Source organism: Cynoglossus semilaevis, chromosome 13 (assembly GCF_000523025.1).
Source record: "Cynoglossus semilaevis isolate Cse_v1.0 chromosome 13, Cse_v1.0, whole genome shotgun sequence".
Lineage (NCBI taxonomy): Eukaryota > Metazoa > Chordata > Actinopteri > Pleuronectiformes > Cynoglossidae > Cynoglossus > Cynoglossus semilaevis.
In genome coordinates this window covers 10,315,717-10,335,535 of record NC_024319.1, presented here as the reverse complement: position 1 = coordinate 10,335,535, position 19,819 = coordinate 10,315,717, and the positions used below count along the sequence as shown (strand labels likewise).

At 40.4% G+C, this 19,819-nt stretch overlaps 1 protein-coding gene and 1 long non-coding RNA gene across 3 annotated transcripts; one reads left to right on the top strand and one right to left on the bottom strand.

Moving 5' to 3' along the window:
* The first annotated feature begins 494 nt into the window (after positions 1-494).
* Positions 495-14,307, top strand: znf1035 (zinc finger protein 1035). 2 transcript variants are annotated; one of them, XM_017038026.2, is made up of 3 exons: positions 495-1,269; positions 4,985-5,060; positions 5,452-14,307. In XM_017038026.2, the coding sequence occupies exon 3, from the start codon at positions 5,479-5,481 to the stop codon at positions 13,795-13,797; it is 8,319 nt and encodes a 2,772-aa protein (XP_016893515.1). In that variant the 5' UTR covers positions 495-1,269; positions 4,985-5,060; positions 5,452-5,478; the 3' UTR covers positions 13,798-14,307. The 2 variants fall into 2 exon arrangements, with proteins under 2 accessions (XP_016893515.1, XP_016893514.1); XM_017038025.2 differs by lacking the exon at positions 4,985-5,060.
* On the bottom strand, positions 14,053-19,801 carry LOC112487901 (uncharacterized). The gene is made up of 2 exons (XR_003051432.1): positions 18,997-19,801; positions 14,053-18,847 (listed from the first exon to the last, which is right to left on the bottom strand). It is a non-coding gene; the product is annotated as an uncharacterized LOC112487901 (long non-coding RNA).
* Positions 19,802-19,819: the final 18 nt, after the last annotated feature.

Genomic DNA, 19,819 nt, shown 5'->3' with positions numbered 1-19,819 from the left:
GCCTGGAAAGACTCGAGCTGTTGCACCCACCAGTGTGTTTCAGTGACAACCATACAATGTGAATTGAGAGGAAGCCATTGTAGCTTAAAGAACTTGTACATCCATAAGAAAATACATAGATAAGAACCGTTCATCTTCTTGCTGCAAGGAAATGGTGCTAACCACTTGCATATCTAGTCCAATATTACCCTGCACCTGTAGGTTTTAGTGTTCTCTAGATTAACAAGATCAATTGAGGGATTTTTTTAAACTAAAGAATAAATTGATTCACTGTGATACCTGGCCATTTTAATTTACCTAAACTGGAAGTGAATGCAAAATAAAATCCATGGGTGTATGTCAGAGACTGTAAGATTCAGAGTAAGTGCTTAGAAAGGATAAGGTATGTTGTCTGTTACCTTTCTCTTCACTTCAAAATAAATGTGGGTTTGAGGATTTTTCTACTCCTCTGCATGTCTGTATGCCCCTGGTAACTGGTCCCTCCTCAGTGTGAGGGTTGTCATAGCACACCACAAGGACGTGGCACCATTTTGTAACAAGCCTTGCAGACAAAATGGTTGGAAACAGCTTATTAACCCTTTAGAGGCAGACTCAGTACTGCACTGACCGCCCAGAAACGTTGACTGTATAGAAGAAGGGTTGGTGGGGTGGTACTGAACTTGTACATTAGAACACTGGAAACCCAATGAAGACTCTACCGACAGTCCGGCAACTGTTAGAGGAGAGAACAAAGACTGTGAACCCTAGCACAGGGGACTACAGGAGCAGCTGCAAAGAGGGAACCGCCGCAGTTTCCCGGAAAGACACGAGCTGCTGCCCCTGCAAGTGTGTTTCAGTGACAACCATACAATGTTGGGGGCGGGCTTAATGCTCAAGACTCCGCACCTTGTTATTGGTTATAATCAGGCTGTTGTATAAGCAAGCAACGATGGAACTCAGCCACGTTTCCAGACTGTGCAGACAAAGATAATGGGGTGAATCTGAAATGACTGTCGCTGAAGTCACGGAGCAGTTGAGCTGAAGTTTATTTCGTCATAAACCAGCACTAAAGTGGACTAGACAGAACTGAACAGAAGACAGCGAAATTGAGGGGTTTCCTTCGGTTTCCCCAGGGAAGACGGAAGACAGAAGACAACGGCACGAAGGACAACTGCTTTCGCCACGTCGTCGCAATTACTGGCGTTAACGTAACTCTTGCCTTAACCACGATTGTTCAGTTCTACACTGATAATGTAGCCGATTCAGCAGAGGAGAGGAACACGGAGTACGGTAAGGTTCCACTGCAGATCAGCACCAGAGAACCCATTAGCTGATAACATCATTGTTAGCCCGTTTAGCGTCTAGCCCTACTTCCACCATGGTTGAATTACTTTTTTAAGCCTCAAAATGGTCTTTTCTGCCAAGTCTGTTCTTAAGTATAGCAGAAAAAGGAGCTAACATGAAACGTTTACTATGACATACTACTTATCATTCTAATGTGGCTTGAATTGAAATATGGTATAAAGGCAGGGGGAAAAACTTAACTTGTCCGACGGATTCGTAATGTAATGATTTGGTATAAATGCTAAAAGGCTGTCATTCATTTTACCTTTTCCATTTAGTTGGTGAAACCAATACATTTTTATAATCGTCACACCACCAACTGTAAAAAAAAAGTTTAGACTTGCGCGAGTATAACTAGTGTGATTAGTTACTGTACTTATGTGATTTATCTTTAATGTAAATTCAAACTGTTACTTTTGTGCTGTATTCGAATTTCGGCAGTTGGGAGACTTGATATTATTACTGCCTTCTACATTTGTGTGTACTATCCAGTTTTTTGTGCTGTTTTATGTGGTGCATGAATTTGTCAACCTCAAACGTATCGTGAAACACATCAGCACAAGTAGGTACACAACTGACTTGTGACTTGACTTGACTTACATAAAATGTACCAATCAGCTCCCCACCTTGGTTGGGATACTTTGGTTGATTGTTTCCATCCTCCAACTTTGTTTAACGTTTTCTTCCTACAAAGCTTTAAAAAATAAATATATACAGTTTGATACAGATTAGATGACCATTCTGTTCCAAATGTTTTCTTCACAATAGAGCAAGGTGAGGTAAATAAATTGAACAAATTGTTTTATCAAAAATGCCAAACGGGATGCATACAACATGCAACATCATTCACAAAATTGGAGAACTAAGTTTTAAGACCAAAGAGAACACAGATGCTCTAGAATTTCCAACACTACAAATTATTGCTCAAGAGTTCCTATATCTTAGGGATATGCATGTACCCATAATCTTGATATAAGTTTAATAACTTCAGAGTTGTTTAAAAAAATAATAATTTTGTTGCAAACCTGGGTGATGTTGCCGCCAAGAAAGTTGCAATAAAGGTTGATATATTTTAACTAGTTGCAGACAGAGACAAATGAAGATTTAACACTGTTAAATTGTGTACACACAATATAATGCACAAAAATAATTTTTATAGTGTTTGTAACATGGAAATGTATCGGGTATGTATAAAACAATATTCATTAAGATACAATATAACATTAAGTACAGCATGCAAACATTTTCTTCAATGTGCCCATTAAATCAGAACCCTGAGGAATAGCAAACCTAACATTAAGTACAGCATGCAAACATTTAACATTTAAACATTTCAGGTTTCCTGTTTTTAATTTATCTTTAGCTTGACAGGTTTGTAAATGTTGCTCCGTTCAGTATCTGTTTAAATTAGACCTAGAATTTTGTAGCATTTGGCCAAGGAGCAAAACACACGGTCTCTTCTGCCCATTCCAACATACATCTAAAACCACAACAACACAGACATAAGGCCTTATTTGCACAAGGGAAAACGTTGAGGTAGTTATCCAACTTAACTTTTAAAACTACACTGAAGCTTGGGATGTCCTTACTGGTCATAGTTGAAGCCATACAGCAGACCGCTGAGGATCACACCCTCACCTCTTTAAGAAACAACATGGCAGATATTCATTGTTGTATGCTTGTTGTTTGTTGGTGATCTGTATCTGTAGGTACTTAGCCATGACTGGTCTCTGTATCATTTTATGTTGTCTCTATACAGTTTGTGTTGTGCCTTAGAGAGAGATCTGCAAGAAGGATGGCAAGTATAACTGAAAATAACAGATATAAGATAACATGTTATATAGCCTTAGGAAGTAGTTAATTAGTAGTTGATTAACTCCTGGTACATGGCAAAAATATTCAGTGGGGTATCATTCAGCAGTGAACCAGGTGTTCAGTCTGGTTGCATGTGGGTATGGAGCCATTGTTGCTGTCCTCTTAGTGAAAGTTTATTTGTCATGTATTAAAAGTATCAGCGTTTAGCTTAAATGTTTTGAACTGGTCAAAGGTCTGCAAAAAGCACTACTAATGAGATTCCATGTGTGCAGTATTGGTCACATGTAGTGAGTTGGGCAAGGGGGACTGCAATGCAGCTTCTAGGGTTTTTTTGTTTGTTTGTTTTGCCTATACGCACCGTTGTCAACACAACGTTATCATTCTATAAGTACTGACGGTCAGACACGTGATCTACCAAATATTTGCAGAAGCATCTGACTGTGATATGCATGTGGAATTGGGCGTATTTTGATTGGAGTGCACACACACACTACTGCATCGGCTGCTTTGTGAACTATATTCAAAATAGTCAACCCTCTCAAATGTCAGCTCTCGCCAGCGTCTAGATTTATTGATTGGTGGTGATTTGTAGATTTTTGCAGAGGCAGCAGGAGATGTACTTAACGATACTTCGGCCCACCACTTCCAACCACACTGTAGCAGGGAAGTGCTCTGTGCCCAGGCTTGGAGCCATTGCACTCACAATGGACATCTGGAATTCAGTGGGTAAACGCGCTTGGGCACAGTACAGTCAATCTTTTGTGAGGGGTAGGAGGCATCAAACCCTAAATCTCGCAGAGGATTGCTGTTTGTTGCAGTTTGATACGTATGATTTAACTCGAAGGGCTGGACAAGTAGGCATTGTGCGGGAAAGTAATCTTGCTTCTAAATTTTCCGAAGCGAACTCCAGAAGGATTAATAAAGTTCTATCTAGTTATCTAGCTATATTGTAGACATCACACCACCACATAGTTGAATGGTGCAATTTCCACATGTATGGTTTTCAAACTGAGCCTAAACTTTGCAATAACATTTCAAACCCTTCTGTGTGCCAAAATCTAGTGTGAGTATATGCTGACCGAACCTAGCTTTCCCTGCTGCCATGGTAGAGGCCTCACAGCCTTGGAAAATTCTGTGAAATAGTGTATTTTGTCTTCTTGTTAGACATGAGTATCTTACAGTTTATTCCACTGTCTTTTGAGTTTTGTACTGGTTCCAAACGAGTTGTTGTGTCTGCAGCCAAGTTTTCCGCCATAATAATCTACTCCATGACTCATTTAGCAAGAGTGAGGGGTATCTACTTGTTTCATATGTTTGAACACTTTGGGACATTGTAGGGCAATCCACTGGTTTTAATTTAGAACTAGGAAGATTAAAACATTAATTCAAAATGTATGTTTAAATTTTTAAACCACAAATTTGATTCATACGTTCTTGGCTTCTGGTTGAGCTGCAGTGCTTTCATGTTATTAAGATTTCAGATTACTGTGTTTTAGCTGCCTGGAGTAGTACCTTCACTGCTTTACTTGTCTTCATTTTCCCTTTTCTGCGCTTTCTTTGTTTAAAAAAAAGGATGTTTTAAAAAAAAATGTGGAAGAATTTAAGTCTGGTCATAATTGGGAAAACAGTGAATTGCAGTTTTTTTGCAGAACAGACCTAAATGAGGACAGTAAAAGGGCGACCTACCCAATGTTATTCAGGTGACCATGTTATTATGGCTGAGTGATCTACATAAGTAGTAGGGCTTTGCGATATGGACTAAAAGTTATATCTCTATCTTTTTTAGCTGAATGGCTATACTCAATATATTGATACTTTTATGTGACTAAATTTGGTTTACCCCTAGAGCTGCGGTCCCCAACCTTTTTTGTGCCACGGACCAGTTAAATGTCTGAAAATGATTTCATGGACCAACCTTTGAGGTATGGCAGATAAATGCAACTAAATAAAATGATACTACTGGTATAAAAACTGGTATTTTATAAAACGTTAAGGGACTGTGTATGCAACATCATTAGCCGTGTCCTCGTAACATCACACTTATTTGTTAATGCAGAATGCTTGGTCTCCAAGTGACGAAGAAGTTTAGAAGAAGAAATGGGTGTGACCTTGCGCCCCATGTACAGATTTGTTACTATATTGATACAAACGATATTGTCCTATGCTAGATCTCGTTTAGAAATATATTGATATTTATTGAAATGTTGAGACATTGTCCAGGCCTAATAAGCAGCTTACTAGTTTATGATTGTGTTTAAAGAAAAAGTATGATATTGGTTTATTTCAATGCAATGCTTTTTTGTTTATTTTCAGAACTGGATAACACAAAGTCCAACCTTCATGAAAAGAATGGCACGTGGGTGGGATTCATATTTACAAAACTTCCCATCTGCATCTTCTAATTCAGGCACTTTGACACGGACATCTGATTCGGATAATTTAGAGACCTGCATACAGCACCATGACTTCACTGACCCAGTGGCATCACATAACTCTCCTGCCTCAAGTACAAACTACTTTCTAAATCCCAGTACAGAAAATTCAGGTTCAGATTGTGTTTATCAAAAACACTATGGAGAAATGCCCTGGCAAGTTCATGGAGAACAAGTAGAAAAACATTACTTGTCAAGTACTGGAAATGGCAATATCCTGGACTTTCCAACACCTTTTGCTCCAGATTTTCAAGAACTTAAGCAAGACTGTGAATTGCTCACTGCACCATTTCTAGAAGACTATTCTGATATAAGTAGCTGCTCAGATGCAGATATTGGTGAAACAAGAGCTTCTTGGAAATTCCTGGCAAGTAATTCAGTTCTAAAGTGTAAAGCAGAACTTGGTACTAAACAGGACTCTTCTGAATGGAATTTCCTTCATTCAGGAACATCTTTTACAACTGAGGATTTGAGTCCTGAAATGTCGGACACCTGTACTACTGCAAATATCTCGAAGCCAGCAAACATGAAAGCAGAAGAAAGCAGAATCAGTTGTCCGCAAGATCACTTGGGGGGACCAGAAAAGTATGAATCTTGCACAAAAAGCAATCAACTTTCTAACTCTGTCAGCATTGTGACAGCTATAGCAAGTGAGAGTCAAGAACAGCCCAGAAAAGAATTAAGGAGTTGCATTGATAATATAACATTTGAAAAACTAATGGAGTATTCAGGCAGCATGCAGGAGAATGTCATCGCAACACCTGTGACCACATATAAAGATCTAAATCTTTTGTCAATCCAAAGTTTTGATGAACACAATTCACTGCCTGGAAATATGCATAGTGAATGCCAAGAAGGCAAATTTGTATCCAAAATGCCTCTACATCTTGAATCACAAGGCTCTCCAGAGGAGTCAAAGGTAAAAGGAAGCTGTGATTTGAACTCAGTGCACTTATACAACTACAAGTTTAAAGAAAGTGGACCTCAATACAATACATTTAATAGCTCCACCTTGATGAGTGATGGTCAAGAAATAAATATCTGTGACCAAAAAGGCCAGTGTCGTGAGAGAAACTCAGAAACTTGCTTAGAGTCACATAATTCCTCTAAATCTGCCGAAAACCTACTAACAACTCTCACCCCAAACAAAGATGAGAGTGATTCAAATGTCCTTGGTGATAATCTTTCAACTGGTACCTTTGACCAAGATCTGCAAAGTCTAACCGATCCACCAGGATGTTTACAAGTGGAAGATAGGACCTATATCACCAACTCTACAGATCCACAAAGTGGTGACCCTGCAGTAACAGGAGAGCTAATTGGCCCAGATTCTTGTTTGGACACTTCAAACATTCTAAAAGACTCTATGACCAATACAAAAAGTCCTTTCCCATTCACTTCCACCTATGAAGAATGTCAGAATCAAAGGCCCATGGTCCTGCAACCCAATTGTGTAAGTAAATCAGATATCAGTGAGATTGCCTGTATATCTTCTTATCCAGACCAGTGCTTGTCATCAGGTGAAGATTTAGAAGCACCACCACAACTAAGTCATCGTGTAGAGCCTGGTGAAAAGACTACACCCTCTTCCCAAGATGAACAGCTGTCACTAACAAAAAAACGAAGTCATGGTGAAGAGCCTGGTGAAAAGACTACACCCTCTTCCCAAGATGAACAGCTGTCACTACCAAAAAAACAGAATTGCGGTAATGATATTGATAGAAATGGGATTGCTTCAACCTTGCCACATCAGAAACAATTGGGAGATGCATTTCAGCAAGTACTGCCTCAAAGTGTAAGTGAAGATGGTGGTGAAAATGCAAATGCACCTATTTCTTCAGAGAAACTACAGTCTCCCAATCAATCTTCAGTGAAACTGAAGCCACAAAGTGGTGGGGTCCTCTATCCTTTAGATCAACCACAGTCACAAAGAGCTTTATGCCTGCAGACTCAAAGTATGTCAATTGAATATAATACTGAAGGTGCAAATGCATCTTTTTTATCTGATCAACATCAGTCACTACATCAAAGTGCACTGGCCTTTCAACAGACAAGTTTTGATGGAGAAACTGGTGAAAAAGCAAATGCATCTGCCTCTCAAGGCCAGGAAGAGTCAGGCCATTCTAACAACATACAACCTCAAAGTGAAATTGAAGAAAATTCTAAAAATATAAAGAATTCCTGCCTCCTGGATCAGCAAAAGGCACCAAATCAGAGCCCAAAACACCCACTTTTTCAAAATGAAAGGGAAATTAATAAAGAAAATGTAAAATTACTCTCTTCAGTACCCCAACCACAATCTCTGGACCAACTGCCTCAAAAACCTGAAAGACCCGAAGGAGATGCCGATAATAGTGAAGCTGAGTTTGACTCTACAGAGAATATGCTGTATCATGACCCAACGCATCCACTAAAATCTTGTGAAAAAATGAGAAAACGTTGGCAACCTGTTGTGATATTCAACCCCTTGATGTCGGCAAATGCAAGGCCTACCCAATATAGATGTGGTGCTTGCCAATACACAACCCACGATATTGATAGTCTCATTGAGCATCGAAATAACCTGCATTTACCACACAGTTTTCAGTTTTGCAAAGTTTGCAGTCTTTTTCTTGTTAGCCAAAATGAAGCAGAAAATCATGTGTTCTGTAGCGCTAATAAAAGTCCTCAGTTTTCTTCCAACATTACCTTTGGCCAGAAGGAACCTCATGTGAAACGCAGATGCAAGGACTGCCACACCAGTTTTCCTAACCTTTTTCAATATATCAGGCATATGAGGACTCATAATGGCAAAACACCATATCAGTGCAATGGATGTGGATGTTATTATGGACAGTATTCTGCACTGCGACGACATCAGACTACACCTAACAGATGTAAGAGAGTAAAGGAAAAAAATAAAATGTCCGATGCCATTACCAGTAGTTCTGAAACACAGCAACAAAAAGGCTTTGAACAGGACAATACGGATTCCCATCTTCCCAAATGCTATGTGAAGCTTGTTGATATCTTCCCGACTAAGATGTGTACTTTATCTGGTACAACAATCTCTACTTCAACAAAGGAGGACAAGCACTGTGATTTAGTGGAAATGAATCCCAGAAATGACGCAACTACACTGAGTCATGAAAAAAAACAAGAAGTAAAGAATAAAACAGCAGAACATAAATGCCCTTTTTGCCCAAAGACATTCAAGTCTTTTGGCAACAGGAATAAACATTTGCGTGATTGTGTCAAAAATTTAATTTTAGGCGGCAAGAGAAAAGTTGGTAATAGATACTCTTGTCCTCTATGCACCAGGACCTTTGCTTCATCATCAACCCGTGGAAGACACATTAAAATAAGTTGCTTTAGAAAATACATATATTCTTTGCGTGGAGATGAACAAAAAAAGCAAGCCTCTCCTCCTTCAACAGTCTACCGCCCTTCCAAACTTTTTAAATGTAATGAATGCCCAGCAGTTTTTCGTCATGCCTCTGGTAAATACAGACACATGAAGAAACACAAGTTGTTTAGACTCACAGGTAAAAAATTTAGTTACCGAAATTCGGCCATCAAGGAGTGTGAACCAGAAATTAACCAGAAAAAAAAACAGAATTGCAAAGATAATGAGGAACCCTTCAGTCAAGATGAGGATCTCTCACTGAATAGTCAATTTTGTGGGAAACATTTTGGTTCATCACAACAATTGAAGAATCATGAGCACATACACAAAAGTGAAAGAGCATACAAATGTCTGGAATGTGGGAAGATATTCAAGACCACTTACCACCTAAATGATCATAAAAACATGCACAAGAGGAGGGTACAGTGCACTGTTTGCCAAAAGGTGCTTCCAACCATTGGAGAACTGATCCAGCACAGGCACACACATACTGAAAAAGGAATGCTTCAATGCCCAGACTGCCCTCTTCAATTTCAGTATCCTGTGTATCTCCTCAGGCATCTAGACACCCACATAAGGAAAGATAGAGGACTTCACTGCAAAGAAAGGTCACAAATAAATCCACAGCCACCGTCACAAGCTGCGAAAGAACAATGTGTTTCAAAGGAATTTAAGTGCTCTTTATGCAAAAAGATGTTTAGGAATGCCCGTGTTCTAAGAAAACATTCTCTTACCCATATATCCAAGTCAAACCACTGTCCATTTTGCCACTGTAAATTCTCTTCCAGGCGCTACTTGTTACACCACATGATGAGACACACTGGAGAAAAACCCTATTCTTGTACACACTGTGGAAAACAGTTTTACAGTCAGTTGTATTTTGAAACTCACAGCAGTGTCTGTTTGTCAACTCCAACAAAAACTGTCTTTACATTAGACAGCAACATCGAAAAAGGAGGAGGATATAAATGTTCTCATTGTCCACGGATATTTAGAGATAACGGACGCTTGACAAATCATCACAAAAAACATGAAGAGAAGTCACTTATTCCATGCTCATGTGGCCAGTACTTTTCAAGTTCAAGACTAAGTCTACATCAGGCAAAATGCAAGCAAACCCCTTTACAGGAAAACTGTAGTGCCCAGAAAATGCCACCTAAGTCGAGTACCACCAAAAAGCCTCAGTTAAAATGCCCACACTGTACAAAGAGATTTAAGTACAAGTCTCTTCTTTTACGGCACCTTGTTACACATAAAGGTGATCAATCCTGTGCATGTGTGCACTGCGGCCACAAATACAAAAGTCGCGCTGTGTGTTTGCAGCATGAAGCTCTTTGTGAAAGGGTTTCCTTGGCTAAAGTGACAAATGTTACAAATGATGGATCTGCAGATGATATAAGCAAACAGAGTCTGGAGGATGCAAAACAGAGTCAAGCGGATACATCTGAGCTTAAGTGCAAATTCTGTACTAAGACTTTTACAAAGCCACGGTCTTTAAGGTATCATATTTTGTCGCATAACGAAGTGAAACCATATCGCTGTAAATCCTGTAACAGCTGCTTTTCAAGGTATGATTATTTGAAAGTACATCAAACTAATTGCAATGGTAAAAGAAGAAGACTGGAAGTATGTATTCCAAAAATCACTGTAGATGATGTTGGAAGAGGCTGGAAAGACAGGCTTGGCATTGTGTCATCAGAAAAACACAATGGTGCGGAAAAGTGCGAAAAGATCTCGACTAAAACAAAAACTCCTTTGAGGATTGAGACACCAACTGCAGTGGTAGCGGCACCAGTCTGTTATACAAAAAACAAAATTAATCACTGCATTAAGCCCTGTTTTAATAAGAAAAACAAGTACATATGTGATTATTGTCCCCGTACTTTTAACCACAGCTGGGCACAAGTCATACACACACGACTTCACACAGGTGAGAGGCCATTTGCTTGTCAGTGGTGTGGTGAGAGATTCATAAGGAAGGATTATGTCAAGCGTCACTTATTGAAGTGCACCAAGAAAGAAGGACCAGAAAAAGTTCTGTGTGAGAAATGTGGTGGACTTTTTTCAAGTGCAGTGGTTCGGGATCACATATCTAAATGCACAGTAAAACCTAGTACATCACATGCAACTAACTGCCAGAGTCAACAGTCAGTCTCCCGAAATCCACCAGAAGGCTTTTCTTGTGCATATTGTAGTTCTCGATTTTTGTTATTTTCACAGCTCCAAGAACATTTTTTAAGTGTGCACAAACTGGAAACTGTGCTTCCCACTATACCCGTAGCATCACTTCAGCATCACTTGTCAAGTATTCATGATATCAAAGAGGAGCCTGTTGAAGACATTTGTGATAAACTGGTTCATGATAACGAAAGTGTCAACAAATCAGATACATCTCTAAAAGAGCAGCATGTTTGTTCAAAGTGTAATATGACCTTTATAAACAAAGCAGGACTTGTTGGTCACAAGCGAATACACTCTACTGATCTGCTTTTTAGTTGCAAAACATGTCACAAGGATTTCTGGAACAAAAACCTCCTCCATAGGCACTATAGAAAATGTAATTTAGGACTTAACAAAGTCCCATTGAAAGCCCAAATTGATTTAGCTCTGGATGACTCTGTTCTGGTATTCAAGGATAGCTCAACAGCAACTGGCAGTGGAGTCCTACAGACCAGTTTTTCCTGCAAAGATGACTTGATTGAACCGTCTACACATGGCCCGGAAACAAAAAAGACTGAAAGCAAATACCAATGTTCAGAATGTGACAAGAGCTTCACAGATGGGTTGTTACTCATTAGTCACCTTGAGGACCATGGAAGGGAGGAACAGAAGAAAAAGTTCAATAAATGTCCTCAATGTGGACGAGTGTGCGCAAATCAAAATAATCTTGAAAGGCACATGAGAACACATGCAATCAATCAAAAATTCCGTTGTCCTGTCTGCTCCAAAGTGTTTAGCACTTTATCAGATATGGAAAGTCACAGTTCTACACATGACCAAACCAGGCCTTTCTTTTGCAAATTATGTAATCAAAGGTTTTGGAAGAGACCATCTTTGTATAATCATTATAAAAAAGACCACCCATCTGATGCATTTGCTTGCCATTTGTGTGAAAGTGCATATTTATTAAAAAAGTCACTACAAAGACACTACAAAGACTGTCACCCAAAGGAGCAGCAGATATTTAGCAGGGAACCTGGTACGACAGATAAAAGTGACAAGGAGGAGAGTAACGAGGAGGAAAGTGATTCAGATACTGCTCCATTCTTTCCATGCCATGTGTGTGGGAAGACATTTCATACATCTGAAAGCCTTGAGGATCATCAGCGATGTCACTTGGGTGAAAAACCACATGAGTGCGAAGAATGTGGAAAGTGTTTTTATCAGGCGTCCCAGTTGCAGCAGCATCAACGAATGCACCAGTCTGAATTTCAGTGCCAGCTATGTGGCAGGGGGTTTACATCTCTCTTTGCACTGCGTACCCATAAGCATACTCAGAGCAAGAACCGTCCATATCGTTGTCCCAAGTGTGACATAAGTTTTTCTGGCCCCTGGCAATTAAGAGAACACATAAACACCCATTGTGAAGAGAACTTTCCATGTGACGTATGCAGTCAAGTGTTTCTCTCCAAGAGTAGTAGAGCTGAGCATCGGAAAACCCATTCGGTCTCTGATCAACCTACGGCATCACTCTCTGAAAGCTCATCTGAATTCATCAAGGAGTTCAAATACCGCTGTAGTGTTTGTAACGAGCGTTTCAAAGACCCTGAGCATCTGTCAGAGCATGGCTGCAGAGCAGCCAATGAGCGGCCATACGTTTGTTCTGACTGCAACAAGTATTTTCTGCATTCTTCACATCTGAAAAAGCATCAAAACACCCATCATCCATCATGGGCAAATACTGATTATCCATGTAATTTGTGCAAGAGTAGTTTTTCATCTCCTCAGCACTATCTCAGCCATATTGAGACCCATATGGCCAGTCCTGCTCAAAGTAAACACAATGCTGACAATGAAAGTAAGAACTCTTCAAACTTCAAGTGTCCCGTTTGCCACCTACATTTTTCTAGTTCAATTAATTTGATCAGTCATTTTCCGACACATCGTGATATCATAATTGAATGCAAAGTATGCAAAATGACGTTTCCTTCTAAAAGAAAGCTAGAAGAACATACGCAATGTCATTGTACACCCACAATGGAGTTTGAATGCTCAGCGTGCAGACAAAGGTTTTCAGGACGTGAAGCCTTTCAGAAGCACCACTGTTCTCTTCAAAAGCATATAGATGCAAAGTCTGATAACATGCAAATTTCACCTGAAAAACCCACTTCACTCTTTCACAAAGCAATGCAAGTGGAGGAGGAGGAAGTAGATGTCACTGGAGATGTCCTGTACACCTGTCCCTATTGCTCACTACCGTTTTCCACCGAAAGTGATCTGCTGGAGCATCACAGTAAAGAGCATCAGACCAACAAGTCGTTCAGTTGTGAGACCTGTGGAAAATCGTTTGCACTGCGGCAGTATCTCAGAAAGCATGAGCGCAGGCACCACCACAATCAGACTAAGTTACCAATAAAAAGCTTTACATGCAGCCGTTGCCATATTAAATTCACAGAGCACAAAGATTTTTCTTTTCATATGAGAATGCATACTGAAAAACGACCTGGAAAGTATCGCTGTGATATGTGCTACAGGTCATTCGAGCACCCGGCTAGTCTCAAACGCCACCAAGAAAGTCATGTTGGTAAAGTTGTGTATGAATGCACAGAATGTGACAAAGCCTTTGCATTCCAGCCCCTACTGGAGGAACATCAACAGACTCATGCAAGTTCCTCTCGGTAATTATTTGGTGCAACTGACCCTCCACTAAATACCCTTACTTTAAGGGTCAGTCCTTTAATCAGACAAGGTACCTCGATTTTTGGAGAGAGGGTGGGAGTTAAGGAACTGTTCGATATAAATGCAAAGTCTGTTATGTTTCTATACGAAGGTTTTCTCTTGCTGTTATTGTGTAGTGCATAAATGTACATATTTTCTTTTGTATAAAATTGTTCATACCCTAAACTGACAAAATGTTTCTTAACAGTACATTTGACATGTTTGTTTTTTTAAATGTCTTGGAGCTTGGCGTTTTGTTTTTGTTTTGTTTTTTTTTATGTATAGGTTATATAGGTTCATCCCCAGGCTGCTTGTTTCATTAACACCTGTTTTCTAAAGCAAGACCTCATAAACCATAGGTGACTGTAATTTTCATTTCTTGTTTAACTGTTTACCATGTGTGAGAATGTTAAGATTCATGTGGCTTGAGATTGTTTTAAGAGGACGAGTAAATTTGACCTAAAGAAAGTTTAATGTTGTCTGGTGTTTTTATTCATCTCCCCCAATGCAATTGGGGATAATATCTGCATGTTTTGAGCACTGAATTCACACAATATGAATGTGTAATAAACCTTTTTAAGTGGCTTGGCGTGAGAAACAATTTGTTAATATTCAAACAACCCTTCTAAACCTTTTACTGTTCATATATGTACCCTCAGGTCAGAGTCTCGAGTGACAACTGTCATACCCTTCAGATAAATCGGAAATAGGTAATAATAATAATGCACTGTTTTGCACTGTTGTTTCTGATTGAGGTTTTTTGCGGTACGTTTGTTTCATCCAACATTCCAAACACATAGATTGGAATTAGGGTCTAAGGAACAGTTGTTCTCTATGTGTCCCTTCTATGGCCACCCTTCACAACAAAGGAGGTGACCACGCCTTGACCAAATCGCAGGATGTCAAGATCACATTGGCCTTGGTAGGAAAGGAGGTTGTGTTTGTCACATGACTCTGACTCTGTGTTGTTTGCAGTGTGAGAATTGTGTTTTTCTGAGGAGTGAGGTCAACAAATGATTCATTGCTTTTGCCATATCTATGGTCTAGGAAGCCAACGGTGTATCTCGTGTTCTTGCAATCCCAACTATAGACATCATGGTTAAAGTGGTTGTAATGACTCATCCTGTGTACTCTGTCTATTCTTGTATCTGTTAAGCTCTTTCTGCTATATATATGTCAGACACTATTGAGTTTGATTGAGTTCTTTGTACTTTGCCGCTGGTGATAAGGCATGTTAAATCAGACAGGTTCACAGCTCCACATAATTCAGTGATGAGGAGTTGGGAAAGTACCAAGATGTACCATTTTAACAGTTGTGAGTTTGGCCAGACCTGTTCTAAATGTGGCTTGACTAACCAACCCACTGAAGCACAAAGACTTTGGATTGTCAGAAATAACCCACAGTGTGTTTCATGTTATTTCTTTTGCAAGAAAATATAAGTAAAAATCTTAGTGCCTTATGATTAACTTATAGTGTAATTATTGTTATTGTTAATTTTAAAATCAGTCCTTAATATATGTGTGAATAATTCTATAGGAGATATTCTGGTGACACATTAAACATAAACTGAGACATAAACCGGAGGGGCATTATTGGGAGTTAGAAGAGGAATGGCAAAGTGAAATATGCGGTGGAGTTGGCAGTGTGGGAAACGAACAGGCAGACAATGATAAGGACTTTGCAGCTGCATTAACTGACAGTACAGTTTCCTTCTCTCGCCCCTGACACAAAGCGGAAAAAAGAAAAAAACAGGTACCCCCTGTGATCAAGTTATACATTCAAAAACTGGACAAGTTGAGTTTCCTCCACTGCAATGTCCTTGTTAGATAAAGGCCCTAGTAAGAAGAGGGTGTATCAGCCCTTCTTATTTACAGATATTAACTGTATTCTTGAAAAAATGCCCAGCCCCACTGAGGGGAGTAGGGGGGAAGTTATGGATGAATACATGGACAGACATAACTGGAGCCCTCTCCAGCTCAGATGTTTTGCAGACTACATTGTTTAGGAAAGCAGTAATGGCAGGGATGCCCAGGGCAGTATGATATTTCAGGATGTGACACTGAGAAATGGGAAAAACATCTCACACATCATGTTAAGGCACATAATCAGGAACAACAACAGACTAGTGATGATCAGCATGATACACAGGTACAACTGCAGAGGCTTCAGTTAAATGAAGCACAATACAGGGTGAATGAAGCTAAAAAGATACAGATGGGGAAGAAACAGATGGTGCAGCAGCCACCTCCCCAAACTCAGCCTGCTATGTTACCACCTCAAGGCCCACCCCTAGCGTCATATGCGCCTCCTAAAAATTATATTTGGCAGCAGCAACCACAGCCCTGTTGGGGAGGTACTAGACAGAGTAGGGGAGGGTTCAGGGGTGGGCCAAGGGGAAGAGGATGAGGTCCATCAAGCAGCCCAGGGATATGCTACGCATGCGACCAACAAGGTCTTTGGGCCCGACACTGCCCACATTACCCTCTTGAGTCCCATCCTGATCCTTCACCATATCCTCCAGGCTACATAGTTCATTTTCATTTTTTCTTATAACCATCTTTTTATATTTTAAAGTAATCCGTATAATCACATCTTGGCTTAAAGCTTCAACGTGAGTATTCTATGGAGCAACTGGTGGTGCACAGGTATCCTGTTTATAATCACCTGGGTAGTTGTCCTGCCTCTCCTGTGGTGGGAACATGCACAGAGAGTGGAGCCTGAGACACAGTCTAGGGTTAGGGTTAGAACCCAAGATCCACAGCAATACCACTTGTAAGGTGCACATCACTCATATCACCTAAGAAGCAATGACATATCAATTTAACATTTATGATGTACTCGCCTGTTATGGTTATAGAGACTATTGGCAAGGCTATAATTACTACATTTGCCCCTGGACCAGTGAGAACTTCTGGTGTCCAACCTGGTCGTACGTCATTGCATGGACAGGAAGTGGGTGGGAACCTTATGTGCAACCTACAGTACCTGTATTTAAAGATAAAATTGATATAACAACCAGGGTGGGAGGACAAATGAGCATAACTCTTCAATCTATGACAAATTAATATGCCTTTAAATTAGCCACATGGGGTGGGGAGGCCTTAATTGCCCTCTGCCGGACCAAAACTGAACAGGATATATATCTTATACAGGGAGTTGACCAGGCTAGCCTAAATACCATGGGTGTAGTGAAAATAACTTCTCTTAGCAACAAAAACAATTGAAAAGAAACTCCTTCTGTTAAACCCGGGGAAATCCAGCAGATGCCGTATGATTTATGCTATTAGTGTTCCCAGAGGAGTCCCTAATAAATATAAACTTGGCTGATCCCATAGCTACTGGCTTTGAAAATCCTCCCCTGTAACGCCTAACAAAAACGAGGATCAGATTAATTATGTTCATTATACTGTTCAGCGTTTAGCAAACACCACCACGGCTCAGTCTCTAGGCCTCTGCATGGATTACAAACCCTATAACAGGATAAAGAATCCCTTTGTGACATGGTTGGACAAAACATTTGGGAAGTGGTGAAACGTTCTGATGATGGTATAACTTTCTGTAATGTAAATGTTCTGTGCACTAGCATTATGTGGATGTTGTTGTACTCGCTCTCTTGTATGCGCTCTCTTTGTAACCGTATTATTGTTGCAGCAATTGAGAAAAAGGATCTCTCTCCACCCTACCAAATGCCTCTGATTGCAGCAGAGACAGAGTCCTTGGCACTAGTTAAAGAATTTGACCAAGAATACAAGGTTTAAACAAGTATGGTTGGTCTCATATAGTTGGGACCAAAAGGGGGAATTGTAAGAAAATATCACGGACGTGTAGATCTGACCCAGAGCTCTGGAACTCCCTATTTTGCTAAGTCTGTAATAAACAAAGGTAAGCCTAAAAATCCTCTCCTATTTGCTCCATAAAAGAACACAAGGGATCTGACTCACACATAGAGAAACACACTATCGATGCTATCAGAAATGCTTTATCTGGATCGGCCTCAGCAACACCAGAGAAACCCATTACTTCAGCCTTATCACAAGAGCCGCCTACATCACCCACACCATCACCTACACCCAGTGCTATGATGGTTGTGGATCAATGGCCCAAGCCATCTACACCGGCTGAGCGACTACCTCGTTGTGCCAACACCCTTCAACCTCCTGAGGATGATGTCCTTCTCTCCGCTGAGGATGATGGTTTGTATAGTGACTGAACTCAAGGAGGAGCTGTCAATAAGGGTTGTGTACAGTCTTTATGAAGTCACAGCCCAGTATATCATACCAGGCATAAGTAGGTTATTATTTTAAAAAATCGTATTCAGCTTACAATATGGCATAACGAGGCATGTTCCGAGGGGTTGAAGCATGTTCAAAAGAAAAGGGACCTAGGGACACCATGTACTGTACCTAGAATTATTTGGAATAAAGAAATAAAGAGTCAACTTCTTTCAAATTCAGAGATAAGGAATTGGGATAGTAGCAAGATGTACCAACTGAACGGTTACGAGTTGGGTAATAGTTAACACTATGTTGGAATGAAAAGTACCCAAACAGAAGCTGCAGCATTGAAGAATGATTAAAAGTGTGATTATTCTTTTGTGTTATTTAAAGAATGATGATCTTTGTAATACATTCATTATATATATGCTGGTAATGCGAGTTAGGGAAAGTGTCTAATAAAAAGGACTAATGAAAGCAGTGGAAGCAGTATGGGGCGGTATAGGGGAACTACCCCACCGGAACAGTGAAGACTCCACACACTGTTGGCCAAGTGATGTGATTTCTGCTTTTCTCCACAACCACGGCAGAGCTTCACTGTCAAGATGGGGCCGACGCCCTAAAGCACCTGGTACAGGGCTGCTTCCCCTGGTCGAAGCTCAACTGTCGCCGGACACATCTGTGGCAAATGTCCAGTGGAAAGATAGTCCAATTTATGATCTTTTGCTGTCTGAAGTCTTCAGTCCACAATCCTCTTCTTGAGGCGTCACAGGGTACAGGAGTGAGTCCCATCTTCATCCTGGGAAGGCGAAGCGATAAATTCCTGATTTTCATTTCAAATGCCTCAGACGCACTGTAGATTTACTGTGACAGGACTTTATTGTCTGTCAGCTTCATTCTCTCTTTCCTTTAGCTTCTTCCTATATCTTGTTATATGCTGCAACTTACTTTTACCCTTCTGCAGTAAGCATGCTATGTGGTGCTGGCCCTGTGTGAAGAACTCCAGAGAACCAAAGGGGGGCTGTGTGGATGTGGGCAGAGTACACTGTGCCTGGGCAGAGGAGTTTGTGGTGCTGGTCTGGTGTGTGCAATGGAACCCCCTATACCAAGTGGGAGAGGAATGGGTTGGCAATCAAGAAGACCCAGGTTGAGGTCCCAACTTGGCCAACTGTGGTGTCTTGAGGAAGTACTGATTCCATTGGGTGCTATGACTAATGATGAATTGAAGTTGTGAAATAAATGTCAGTATTTCTAATTCTTATGGTTATTGTATAATTGTTGAAAGGTTGCCTCCTCAGCACCAAATCCACCCACCCCTCGGCCCATTTAAAAAATCCCATATGCACCCCTGGGTTATAATGGTGTCACGTTTATGATAGCACTGGGGAAATTGGGAAAAGCCCTTGGGCTAGAAACAAATGTGTAGGCATTACCTCAGGTCATCCCACTTGTCCTAAAATAAGAGCTAATAAAAATCGTCTAATAAAATCTGAATACAGTGATCCCTCTCCTATCGCGGTAATTGCGTCCCAAGACCTGTACTGAAAAGGGAAAATCCGAGAAGTGGGGCAATATAGTTTTTATATTATTTCTGTATATATGTACCCTTTACGAACCTCCCCGACACCGTTATCAACCCTCCCTAGACTATGTTACCCTTCCCCAGACAATTATAAGCACAGTAGAGTTGTATAACGGAAACATAAGACATACATATTACGTAAATAATTTAAATATACGACGCGCAGGGGATCGCTCAAGAAGGGGGAGC

Bases quoted from the DNA above. Each gene is read 5' to 3' on its own strand.
- znf1035 (XM_017038025.2), top strand. From the start codon at position 5,479: ATGAAAAGAATGGCACGTGGGTGGGATTCATATTTACAAAACTTCCCA.